Here is a 12,934-nt window from a genome sequence, read left to right as displayed (position 1 = left end):
AATATTCATCATGAGATGCTATTGCTTTAATGAACACAAATTTCTCAGTGGCCAAGGCCTTTGGTTCTTTATATATAATGCGTGAAAGATTGGTCGCTCTAATCTGGCCCCAGACAAGACAAAAGGCAGCATCTGTTGTCCTCGCACAACACTGGAGCGATGCAATCACTCTAAAAGATTTGTTGTTATAGGGCTAATGCTTCATTTATATTACATCATACATAGCTGAGATCTATTGTTCAGAGAAAAGAAAATACAGCGGAATCAAGGACTAAGATTTTGTATTTAATCTGCTCTGGTGATAAACAGTTAAATAATTAAAATCAGTGATATAAGTGTGTGCTACATACAGATCTGTGCCAGTTTTAAAGAAATCATCTCATTCTATTTTTTCCCCTTTTTGTTTTGTCCCATGAATTTTATTTATTTACTGTCCAAACAGGAAATCAGACAATAAGTGGGTAGAAAGAAAACCCTCCACTGACAACCACTGGGATTATTTTTTTTAACCATCTTTACTATTCACAGTGATCTGCTAACTGTGTGCCCCTTATGCACATTTAACTAGTGACAAAATGAAGAATTTGTGGTCTTAGTTGCCCTTTAAAGTTTTCTTTTACATAAGATTTATATTCTTCCTGATTTTTTCCAAAGATTAAACACTAAGTGCAAGTGCCATTGTTTATCCCTGAGCTGCATATGCCACAGATCCTTCCTTTCATACACTTTTCATGCTGCTCTTTGCTGGGCAGTATGCTAGTTTTCTGAATGAAAGCCAGACAGACTGAGAGCTCCCACATACAGAGAGGAGCCGCTCCTGTTTCCAGCTCAGTTTCCAAGGGGACCACCAAGCCCACCAATCACATCGCTCGGCGCAAGCACGCGGGCAATTCAATTTCTTAAAGCCGCAGTGTCCATTATCAGGGAGGTGTAGAGAAAGAAAGTACAGCCAAAAAAAATCCAAAAAACAACACATTTGAAAAAGAAGACGAATAGAAAAGCACCTCAACGCTGCAGTTTAAAAGTGTTTTTCCTTTTTTCTTTTTATTAAATGTGAATTCACATGGTAGTTTGAGCCCATCCATTTAAAGAATCCGCCTAAATACAAAATAGGCATCATTCCGTCATCACATCCTTTTCAAACGCAACAAATAACACATCTGTGTACATATATTCACAAACTGAAAGGACAGTCGATGGTGGTAGGTACTTATTTATTAAAAGATGAGTCAGAGACAGATTCACACTTGGAATGTGAAGTAACTACTGCCTAGAACTTCCCAACAAAATGTTTTGGCATATAATTAGGTCATATTCCAAAACTTTTTTTTTTTTATCAAACAAACTTCATATGTAAGACCCACATAAAAATAAACAATATCTGCTTTTTTTAAGTGCAAGAAATAAAAAATACAGGTTTATGGTTAATGTTTTAAAAAAAGAAGGCAGTCTTCAGTTTTAAAATAAAGTTTCATTTCATGAAACAGGACTATGGAATGTTCTTTTTTTTGCTTGCTTGTTAAAAATGCCAGACCACCACTGTATGAGACTATGCCCTTTTGGAGTTAGTATGATTTTTTTTCCCTAATTTGCAGTCAGGTTTAAGATGTTTGGTGTCAGATATGCCCATTATCTGATATCATGCGTCAAATAACATTCAAATTGCGATATCAATGTGTTTCAATAGCATGTATCACACCATGAGGCCATATTAAATTGTTTTGTATCAGTTCCAGCTGATTTGTTTATTTTCCTGCCTGGACAGGCTTCAGCATCATAACATGAAATGATGTCGACAGTGCACAAGTCTGTTTTTCCATCACTTGCTACAATTGTTGATGGTCTGTATCTTAAGAGTATATATTGCACAAAAAAATGAGAAGGGGGGAAAAACAGTATGTGCCATAAAAAATACCAAAATCCAGTTTCACACCTGCGATTGGGACCCATCCACATATCACGAGTATGATATACATAAACTCCTAACTTTACTATATTACAGTACATATACAATCTTGAAACTAGTTCCAGCTCTGAGGTATGTGTTCCCCATGATGCCATTGTATCGTCTACAAATACTCAACAAATCTGCTCTACAACTGTACAAAACCTAGTTTAAAATCACAAGGCATTTTTGATGCAAGTTTTAATTTAACTTAATCCTTAAAACCAGGACTCCCTTGCATGCTAAAAACAAATGATAAAGGGAAGAAGTGCCTGAAACTCACTGAAAGCACAGTAAGAACATTCCCTTTGCAACTGTACAAAAATATGCCTGAAAATATCTTACTTTTCTTTTAAAAAGATGAGGTCTGTTATGTATCAAAATGTTTCCTCCACACTTGTATTCTGCAGAGGTTTAGGCTGCTTAATTTTTCCAAACCAGGAGGTAAAACGGAATCAGTTACAAAACAAACAAACATTTGCGGCATTAAGAAAAAATTACATAAACCGTTGTAAAGTAACATCCTGAACAATTTGTCAGTTCACAGATTTGCTTTGAGACAGTCCACACAGTCCGTGTTCAGCTCCCTGCAGTTTTTGTTGTTGTTGTCGATGTTGTTTTAAGAGGAAAAGATGCATAGAAGTTCATGTATTTTCCCTTTGTGGTCCGTTTTAAGCTGAACAGTAAATGCAGACCTACGAGGGAAAACAATCCATAAAACCCTGTCATGCTGCCAGATAAAAAAGTCTGCAGACTTTGCTTTTTTTTTTTTTTTTGCTACCAGCTTCATAAGCATCTCATTCCTCAAACCTCACCTCGCCTCCTGGTCCTCCACCTCCCTCCAGGACCCTTAAGAAAAAAGAAAAAAAACCCACAGGAGGCAGGGCTGGGGACAATTTGACCAGGACATATATAATTTCATATCTCCCTTCTCTGTTATTACTAGCTCAACTGTTTTTTTCGGTTTTGTTTTTTGTTTTTTTTTCAGTATGTGAAGACGAGGTCGGAAAAGTTCGCCTCCAGCCAGTCCCCGGCAATCATCTCACTGAGTTCTGGCGTGCAGTAGTCTGGGAATTCAAAGTGAGAGCCCAGGCTGCCCTCACTGAACGAGTCCAGGTCCTTATCCACAAGAGACAGGGAGAGGTTTCCTGAATTGGGGTTGCCCAGCTCAGAGCCCGGGGCGCTGGGAGCGAAATTTAAACTAAAGTCAAACAGCAAATCGTCCGCGTCGTCGCCGGAAGAGGAGCTGATGCTGGACGAGGAGGAGGATGTGGAGACCGACCTGGAGGATGCTGGTGAGACGGAAGCAGCGTGCAATGTGCTTTGCTTGGTAATGTTTTTGATGCTGTAAAACAGTCTGTTGTTGTTCCGCACCTCTTCGTACATACTCGTCCCCTCGGACTCTGCCGAGGAGCTCAAAGTTGGACTAGCGGGAACTTTGGCTACATTGTACGGCCTCAGGCGCTCCTCCTCACCCGGCTTAATCCCCATCCGGTAGTCCTCTTCGTACTCGTCGTCATCGTCCTCATCGGTGAGCTCACTCTTTACAGTCTTTGCAACTTTTAAGCTGGGAAACACGCAATCCTCCGCGTAGCCGTGCGTGGATTTCGAGCCGCTCTTAGTTTTTATCTTTGAACTCTTCTTGTTGGGAGTCTTTGCAATCTTGCCGCACTTCTCCGGAGACGGTGCTGATGATTTTGAACTGTCGAGCTTTGGTTTTTTCTTCGGTCTGTACTTGTAGTCGGGGTAGTCAGCCATGTGTTTTAGCCGCAGCCTCTCGGCTTCTCTGATAAACGGGATCTTTTCGCTGTCCTTGAGCATCTTCCACCTCTTCCCCAGGCGCTTGGAAATCTCTGCGTTGTGCATGTCCGGTGACTGCTCCATTATCTTTCTCCTCTCGATTTTGGACCACACCATAAATGCATTCATGGGTCTCTTGATGTGACCGGTGGCTGTTTTGCACCAGTCCGGGTTTATCGCTACCGGACTGCATGCCATAAATTCACTCTCCTCCGAATCGGTAGCCTCCCTGGACATGCTCCCATCCGTCTCGCTGTTGTCCGTGTGCTGCACCATTGTCCTGTTTCAAAGTCACTTTGTTTCCGGACGCTGCAGTGTCTTAACGGCCCCACACTGCCAAGACGGCTCAGCTCTCTGTGTTTTGCGCCGGTTCGTTCACGTCCTCTGCGTATTGTGTCTCAAGCTCTGCACTCTTTTTCCAGAGTTACAAACTGCCTTCTTAACTAGTTATCAGCTTTTTCATGTCCCCTGCGTCACAGTCACTCATCCAATCACGTCCCTTCCACTCCGCCCAGCAGACTCCATCCAAGACTCCCCGTAACCCTATTCCTCCCTCCCGAAGCTCTCATTGGAGTGGAGGTGGGGATTTGTGGTACACAGCGTCTGGGGCAACACGCCGGCCGAGACAGGCATATTAAACACACAGTTAACGAAATGCGCTCTTGAGATGAGCGTCATGCGCCAAAGCGCACATATGCACATAAGATATATGTCTGTTTCCTTACTTTAACTTTAAAAAATGTGAGAAGTTGCTCTTAAAACAAATACAATTTTGCATATGTATCTTGAGGAAAAAGATGTAGGCTGTATGATTGTTTTTTCCCCTTCTTCTTCCTTAGGTTGAGTACTGAAGGTGGCGCTTGGACACAGTTGCAGGCGCCTGGATGCGTCGGTACGTCTGCTTGTCTGTTGTAAAAGGATGCATTTTAGTAGCCGTTAATGGCTTTTGAGGAAGACTTTGTTTTTTTGTAGTTTTGTTTTTTAAATTTATTTTTTATGTATAACATTGTACGTTTGACACTTTTTTGTGTGTGTTTTGAGTGGCCACGTGTTATCACATGTTTTGGCGTGGCTCGTTCCTGCGCGTTTCCATGTCTGTGCTTGAATTAAGAAAATAGGTCAGTAGAACACTCTGCCTCACAGATCCTGTTTATAGTGTGTGAGCGCTTTAAACACCTGCAGCATCACATAGACCCCACCGGATAAAAATACAGCTATAAGAGAAAAACACGTCATGCGTATAAATAGTAATTAATGTAATTGTGCTGACACTATGTAAAACTGGGTTTCTGTAATCTGGACGGTAAAACACAAAAGCATGCTGTATATATATATATATATATATATATATATATATATATATATATATATATATATATATATATATATATATTAAAACCTTTCAATAGATGCTCATATAAAACATGCGATTGAATCAATAACCCTTATTCAGATGGTAACATTAGTGTATACAGCTTTGAATCGAGCCCATACAGCCAGGGATAGATGGAAGGCTCCCCGCTGAGTTTGCTGTGTCAAGAAGCAGAGTAGCATCTAGCTGGCGTCTCCTGCACACCCTCCACCCTCTTCCTCCCCCTTGGCGCTAGGTGCTAGCCAGCAGTGCTATTGGAGGCTGGGGCGATAAGGCGTCCTGCTTTTCTCTCTCTCTCTGCTTCGTCCCCTAGAGGGCAATCACTTACCCTTTTGAAACCCTCCCCCCACCCAGCCACCGTATTTTCCCCAGCTGGGGTTTAAGAAGTGTCTCTCCTGATACAGAGAAAGGGAGCTAGAAAGGCAGACAGAAGGTAGTGGAGAGAGGGAGAGAAATAGGGAAAAAGAGGCACACAGGGGGAAAAGAGACAAGGCTAAGAAGAGAAATGCTAAGATAGAGGGCGTCTTGCCTTTCCATCCTTGGAACACTGAGGCAAACCCTGTGTCTGTCTACCCAGACAGAGATAGGACTGAAATGCTTTATCATGACCACCCCTTGCTGATTAAGCCTTATCAGATATATGTGTCAGAGCCAGAGTCTCATGGGGTTGGCACACGCACATGCATGTTTTATTGTCAGCCTGTTTTTTTCTGTTGAATTAATTTGAGCAGTATTTGATCTTCTGATTAGTTCACATGTGGGGAAGGAGGTTATGTCAAATTAACCGATGGCATTGCCTCAAATGTAGGTGTGATTTATTTGTGCCAGTTACTGCAAATATTTGAATGAAATTGTATATATATATATATCTATATATATATATAAAAACACCCAGCACGCCCCTGCGGGCGGTTTATCCTTCAAGCTCGGGTCCTCTACCAGAGGCCTGGGAGCTTGAGGGTATATATATATATATATATATATATATATATATATATATATATATATATATATATATATATATATGCTGGACGTGAATCACAAGACTGCTTAATGATGAGCGTGCAGGGCGGCTGTCCTGCTCATTAGCATGGCTCATTATTGGCTGTGAATGAGGTGCTGGTGTCAGCTCATACCGCCTGTGAGTCATCTTAGGGAGGGTCTCATCGCCATGCCTGTCTCACACAGATGCACCAGTGGTATTCCCCCCCCCACACAAACCCATTCCAGCTGCCTCATTCAGTGACTGGGACTGTCATCAGAATGAAGAGAGTTGTGGGACACTGAAATTTGCCGTGTTTTTTTTTTTTCATTTTCACTCTAGAGATTACATATAATTAAACAGTAAAAGCTGCATTATCATGTTTGCTTTCTAATACCCTTTCCAATACCCCAAAGGCAAATGCTTTAATGCTTATTTGCTGATTTTTGTGCGTGCGTGTCAAGGGAGAGGACATTTTATTCCAAAGCGATGGAGTGTTGAATTAAGTGATGGTTTTCATGTATGAACATTGAAAGAGGGTTTCAGGAGAAACAATTCCCTTTGCATTGCTTATCTAAAAGCCCCCCAAAGCAGCTGCTGCTCTCACAAAGGGCCAGTGAAGTGTTAGATCAATACTAACCCTTGCTAGAGGCTATCTGATGCTCAAAATGCATGGATCCATCTCCTCTGCATAGCCCTGAGACAGGTGTGGAGTCCTGGAAGCCACTATCTGATGGCTTCACAATGGGGTAAAGAAGTGGTGGGGGCCTGAAAGCGGGCGGTGGGGCAGCTGGGCTTGCTTTCATAGCACAGGAAAACGCAAATTAACTGTTCACTTGACAAATGTACTCTTGGATATCCTATAAAATCAGGTTATAATGCTTATTGGTGTGCAGTAAATTGGTATTTTCAGGCCCGTGCAGCGGAGTCACTTAATGTTGCTCTGATGTTATGCATAGAAATAATGTAACAAGTTCCAGCAGTGTGCAAGTGAATATACTTCACCCACAGACACAGAGTCATCTCTAGCCATGCATTATCCAGCTTATGAGTCTGACGATTTATTGTTTGTAAGTTTATACCACTTACCGCAACCCAGTTTGTTATCTTAACTTGTGAGATGATACTAAAACAAGTTGTATCAGCTGCCTGTGTGCATTTTACTGGCTGTCTGTCGCTGTGGTCTCATTCCTTAAAGATCATGCTGTCTTTCTCTCTCAAGATAAGAAAAGCTTTGACAATGAGGGTAATCTCACAGCAGTTTGTGGGTAGTTGTTTTACCACTGGAGTGTTTGGTTCCTCCAAGGCCATTTTATGCCTTGTTGTTGCTTTACATTCTCGACTCAATGCAAATGTATCTCCAGGGTGTCAGGTTCTTTGTTGACCTCCTTGATGTGGCCTCTGTCTTTCAAGGTCTGATACTTGGCGGATACTTGAAACTTGAGTATCATGTCGTGAATGTAAACAGCTGACGTTTGAGCACTCTGCTGGAAATGTTTGTCACAGGGATACACAAATACAGTCAGAGGCCAAAGCTGTAGGTACCCTTCGTACAGTTATTTTGCAACAGCTCCCAAGTTACGGAAGCATGTCAGTGCGTCTTGTTAAGTAAATTTATATTCCTGCACAAGAACCTGTGCACAAACGAGTTTTACGAGAATTAAAGTGCCCCAAATTGCATTTGACGTGTATGTTTGATGTATGGTGGATATTACCTAAGGAATAACTTTACAGAGTCATATACATTACCATAAGGTAAACACCAGCCAAAATGGCATTTTACATTTGTAATAATAATAATTATTATAATCATACTTAATTATGATGTATAATGACTTTGTAGTTATTGCCACTTATCCTTAAATAAAAAATGCACATGCTACATTCATCAGTGATGATATAACCAAATTCAACAACCACGTCTTTAAATACTCGACCACTCCAGCATGCAATAATTCCACAGGGAGACTATAATCTTTCAGTGCAGCCAGAGAGAGACACGAGGAACAGTGTGGGTGTAGAACACAAGTATGGTAACTGAATACTATGTGACTAAGGCAATTCTTTCACTTAGGAATGTGGGATATCTGAATTAGACTTTTATTAGCTTGCTACGTATACGCAGCCTCTATGGAGATGACAACTGTTTGAATTCTGTGAAAGAATTTTTTAAAAAAAGCATAAAAGCTCTCTTGTCTCAGCTCACAGTGCAGATCTGATCCCCAAAGCAGAGGGAACCCAAAATGACCTGAAAGGGATTACATCATCCTGGAGCAACACTGGCTTACACAGTGCAGTACGTTCTACAGTAATCATATTGCCATGCCATTCCCCATGCCATGCCAAGCTCCGTCTATTTAAATCCTTTAATTATGTACCAGCAGCACCGAAGCAGTGTTTACTGTAAGAGTCCCGGGTACCTAGTTTTGTATTGTACTTGTGCCTTGTGTTAATAAACTTGGGTGGAGGAAGAGCCCTCCAGGCACTCACAGCAACTGTAATGAGAGTGTGTTTAGTCTAGAGTCCGTGTAAGACTAATACTGATGGATTGTATGGCTCCAGGTCAGGTCTTGCACTCTTACATATTGGTGGAGGCTTATAAAAGAATCAAGGAAACGTTTCATGAGGTCATGCTCTCTCCATTTATTCATTTGAGAAGAAATGGCGATAATGTGTAGTTTTGAAAAACTACATGTTGTCACCAGAAATAATAAAGAGATTGTTTATAGTTTCTAGCTGTCTGGAGTGGTCACAAGAATTCATCAATAAAATGCAGCTGCTCTAGTTAAACAAGTAGCAAAACATCAGGATAAGATACCTAGATATGTTGATCGTGTTTCACTCAGAAGTTCATTTTCTAAGAATTAGCGAACTTTTCCCACTGAAGCCACGCGGCTCTGCTTCCCTACTAGCCAGCCCAGACTTGCCCTCTCACGAGATAAGATAGTGTTGACTACAGGCTAGTGTGTAGAGACTAGTGTGGGGCCTCCAGTGCGCTTAGTCACCCTCATTCACATCCTGTGCTCTGAAGTTTTACTGGTTTATGATCTTTGCACCAGCAGTCGAATCCTGACAGTTCAAAGTAGCATGACAAATTGAGAATCCCTGCCCCGTGGACAGATCCTAGGCAGGATTTTCTTAGGCTGTTGAGTTTTTTTAATTACTAGATAGAAAACTGAAAAAAATGGATTCAGGTTCTGCTTTTATTTTTCTTTTGACAGATTTCTCACATCTACTTTTTTATCGATAGTTAAGGTAAATTAATTATTATAGACTACACAAAAAAACGCCCTTGCAATGACAGTTCTAAGCTAAAATGTGGGGTATCTACAGTATTGTGTAAAAGACTTGAACCTACCCTCCTTCATAGCTTTATAGGAAAATGTGGAAAATGTGAAATAGTTGCAAAAATATATTTCAACATATTTAAACATGCATGGAATTATATATAAGGCATAAATAGAGTGAGTAAAATTCCAACAAGCTTGAAGAAGAAAGCTTATCTGAATTTGTTCCTCAACAAATTCTCAACTGTCTTAGATAAGCTTTCTCCTAATTTCTTTAAGTAGTCTTAAGAAATAGTTCTCCAGGCTTCTTGAAGGACATTCAAAGCTCCTCTTTGGCTGTTGGCTCCCTTTTGTTCTGTTCTCTGTCGAGATGATCCCACACTGCTTCAGAAATGTTGAGGTCCGGGCTCTGGTAGTGTTTTTCTATCCATGTATGCTTTTACTGCATTGGCATTGTGTTTGGGATCATTGCCCTGCTGAAAAATGAAGCTGCATGTCGGATCAAGAATTGACTGTAGTTTTCTGCATCGATAATTCCATCAATTATGACAAGCCCACCAACAGCACAGCAATGCAGACCTGAACTATGATAGAGCCTCTGTTTAGTTTCCTTAAATTTGTTTAAGAATACACCGCACACCCTGCCGAGATATGCTATTTTTGGCTAATATACAATTTAAAATGCGACACAAGTTAATCCCTTATGTTAGATGCCCTTTTTATGCAGGGTTGATTCATAGGTCAGTTTTATGTGTAAATGGTCAGGTACAAGAGCTGGACTGAAGAAGAGGAAAAAGCAGCCAATGTCTTAAGAAAAAATGTATATCCTACAGTCTGGTGAGTTTTTATGTTCTTAAACAATCACAGCGCTTCAACGTGGCTGGACAAAACAGCACTGGGAAAAATCAACCACATCAATCAGGCTTTAACCTTGAAAACAAAAACAAGAAGAAATGGACCCTTGGAGAGACAAACACCTGAAGCAAATCTGAGAATTCACTCTTGTTTGAACAGTGACCAGATAAGATAGCTCAAAGTTATCAGCACAAGATGAATTCCCAGAGGAACCTCCAGGAGGAGTTTCATCAGAGTAGTGGGAGGGAGAAAATCAATCCCTCAAACCACATATAGTGACAAATAACCACCAAAACCTGAAGCAAAATTAGTTATACCCTCAACAGCTTTATTTAGTCAGAAACCACAAAGTCTAAATTGAAAAAAAGAAAAAAAAAAGTAATTTCCGCATGACTGTAAAAGTTCCTAAGTAAACACTGTACAACTGTGTAAACACAATCAGAATCATGTGGCCCACAATGAAAGCATACTTTTATTTTTCCCAGACACTGAGCCAACTCTGGTGATGTTGCACGCAATTCTCAATTCAAAGAGACTAACCATATTCATTTTGCAAACTCATTCATCGCATTCACTCATTCATTTTGTGTCTGTCGAGCAGTAAAAAATGTATTGTCTTGCATGCAGGTTTTACACTCCTTTATATACTAACGAAAGTCAATACAGAAGGTCACTTCAATATCATCTTTTATATGCTGACTGAATCGCAAGTAAAGTTTTCCTCAAACATATTTATGCTGTATGTCTGCAGAGAGCAATGGTGCCACAGAAAAAGGAGAAAAAAAATCTTCAATAGAGTCCTGTGACTTCCTTTTTACTTTGCATTACATATGCACATATAGACTGGCATTTTCTCCATCCGTATCAGAGTCTCAGTATGTCTTCTCCATATACTGACTCACTGCCCTTTCCTTCATGCCTCTGAAGGATTTCTAAGACAGGCTTCAAGAAAGATTTTCATAAATGTCCACTTTTGCAAATCCTCCACATCCCTCTGTATGTGCCAAGAGCTATCTTTATCTTAACAGTAAAGGTCATTGGAGGAGACTTAGGGATAGGCAAAGGGTAAGCTGTATTCATTGGACTCTACTTTTCTATCTATCTATCTATCTATCTATCTATCTATCTATCTATCTATCTATCTATCTATCTATCTATCTATCTATCTATCTATCTATCTATCTATCTATCTATCTATCTATCTATCTATCTATCTATCTATCTATCATTAACATTATTATGATTTCTTAACTCCTTAATGTAATGGAGGTAATCTATGTCTTAAAACATAAGCAGGATTTATCCCTGCATACAAAATATTAACACAGATCTGATATGAGCGACACAAAATCTCCAATTTATTATTCCAGTCTCATGGGATCTTTTTAAACTGAGTTCGAGTGTCAATAGAGGAGCTCAGGATTACAAGATGAGAGCTGTAAGACAATTCGGATAATGAACAGGAAAGCAAAGTTTCGAGAAACCATAGAGAGAATGAATTTAGTCATAAAAGTGTGAGCGGATTAGCGCTTCTCTTATTTCTAACATTTCCTCTTTGAGGTTCTTACACTAATCTCATTATAAGTGTCTGTCAAGCATACATGACAATTCATTTTAACAAGGTAGAGTGTTCTGCTCCCTTTAAATTCGCAGATTGCTTCACAAATGAAAACACAGAGAGAAGTTCCTTTGGAACAGGCACAGACTAAAGAAAGAAAAGAGAAGGTTGAGGATTTTTGATCATTTCAAACCCAGAGTAACAGTAATGGTTTAAATGAGAATGTTTTTTTTCTTCTTTGGAAAGGAGTTCATTGTGACTACTGCAGTGTTTAATAGTAGCCAAAGGGAATCAGTTGTTGAAAAGTAGGAAAGGAGATGCTGAATAAATTTTCATGCTTAATGTTTATTCTTTTTGCACAATATGATTCATTGTATGAATCCTTGTAATGAATAAGTGCTGGGAATTATGATTGCTGACTTTCAGACAGAAGCTTTGTTCTCATTTTTCACTTCAGGAGTTTTTATTCCCCTTAAGATCAGCGCAACTATTGTCATAAAGAAATAAGACTGTGCTTTAGTCATATTGCAGTTTTACCACGAAACTATTGAAAGAATAAAAGGGCAGCTCATAAAACACTGTGTTCCAGATAAACCTGTGGAGGAAGCAACACATAATTAGTGTCTTGGTAATTGGGGAGAACCATTATAGCGCACTTAGTGTGATGCTAGACTAAATTGTTTGCCAACAGAACATAATGATTTTACACTCTGTAATTGTGTTTTTTATAATAGCTGCCTCCCTTTTCTTTTAACAAGAAAATGTGAAAAATATCCTGAGGCATTGGTTTTGAACTACTTTTATATAACAATCCCACTGCATAAATATTACACTGCCTCTTTGAACGTGCCTGCTGATATATGTAACTTTTAAAGCCACCCAAATGAAAGTGGCTATAATAGGCCTCATACTAACTATCAAGATATATCACAACCCCTGTGATCTCTAGGTGTCCATCACTGGAATAATCTGACCACTATGGATAAATACCATGAGGGGTCTTCAAGCACCAGGAAGACCAGCACCTTAATCATGGCTAATCCCTGGTAGCTAGACATGTCTTGGGGGGGACAAAGGAATGGACACATCACCCCAATTAGTAGAAGCTCTAGCTTTAAAACCCTGTCATTAGGAG

General features: G+C 40.0%; 1 protein-coding gene across 1 annotated transcript; it reads right to left on the bottom strand.

Moving 5' to 3' along the window:
• Positions 1-1,017: 1,017 nt before the first annotated feature.
• On the bottom strand, positions 1,018-4,173 carry sox11a (SRY-box transcription factor 11a). Its single transcript, XM_080870402.1, has one exon. The coding sequence runs from the start codon at positions 4,019-4,021 to the stop codon at positions 2,930-2,932; it is 1,092 nt and encodes a 363-aa protein (XP_080726528.1). The 5' UTR covers positions 4,022-4,173; the 3' UTR covers positions 1,018-2,929.
• Between the last annotated feature and the right edge of the window lie 8,761 nt (positions 4,174-12,934).

This window comes from Rhamphochromis sp. 'chilingali', assembly GCF_963969265.1.
Source record: "Rhamphochromis sp. 'chilingali' genome assembly, chromosome: 21".
NCBI classification, from domain to species: Eukaryota; Metazoa; Chordata; class Actinopteri; order Cichliformes; family Cichlidae; genus Rhamphochromis; species Rhamphochromis sp. 'chilingali'.
The sequence above is the reverse complement of the archived record's forward strand: the minus strand, read 5'-3'. Positions and strand labels throughout refer to the sequence as shown.

Bases quoted from the DNA above. Each gene is read 5' to 3' on its own strand.
- sox11a (XM_080870402.1), bottom strand. From the start codon at position 4,021: ATGGTGCAGCACACGGACAACAGCGAGACGGATGGGAGCATGTCCAGG.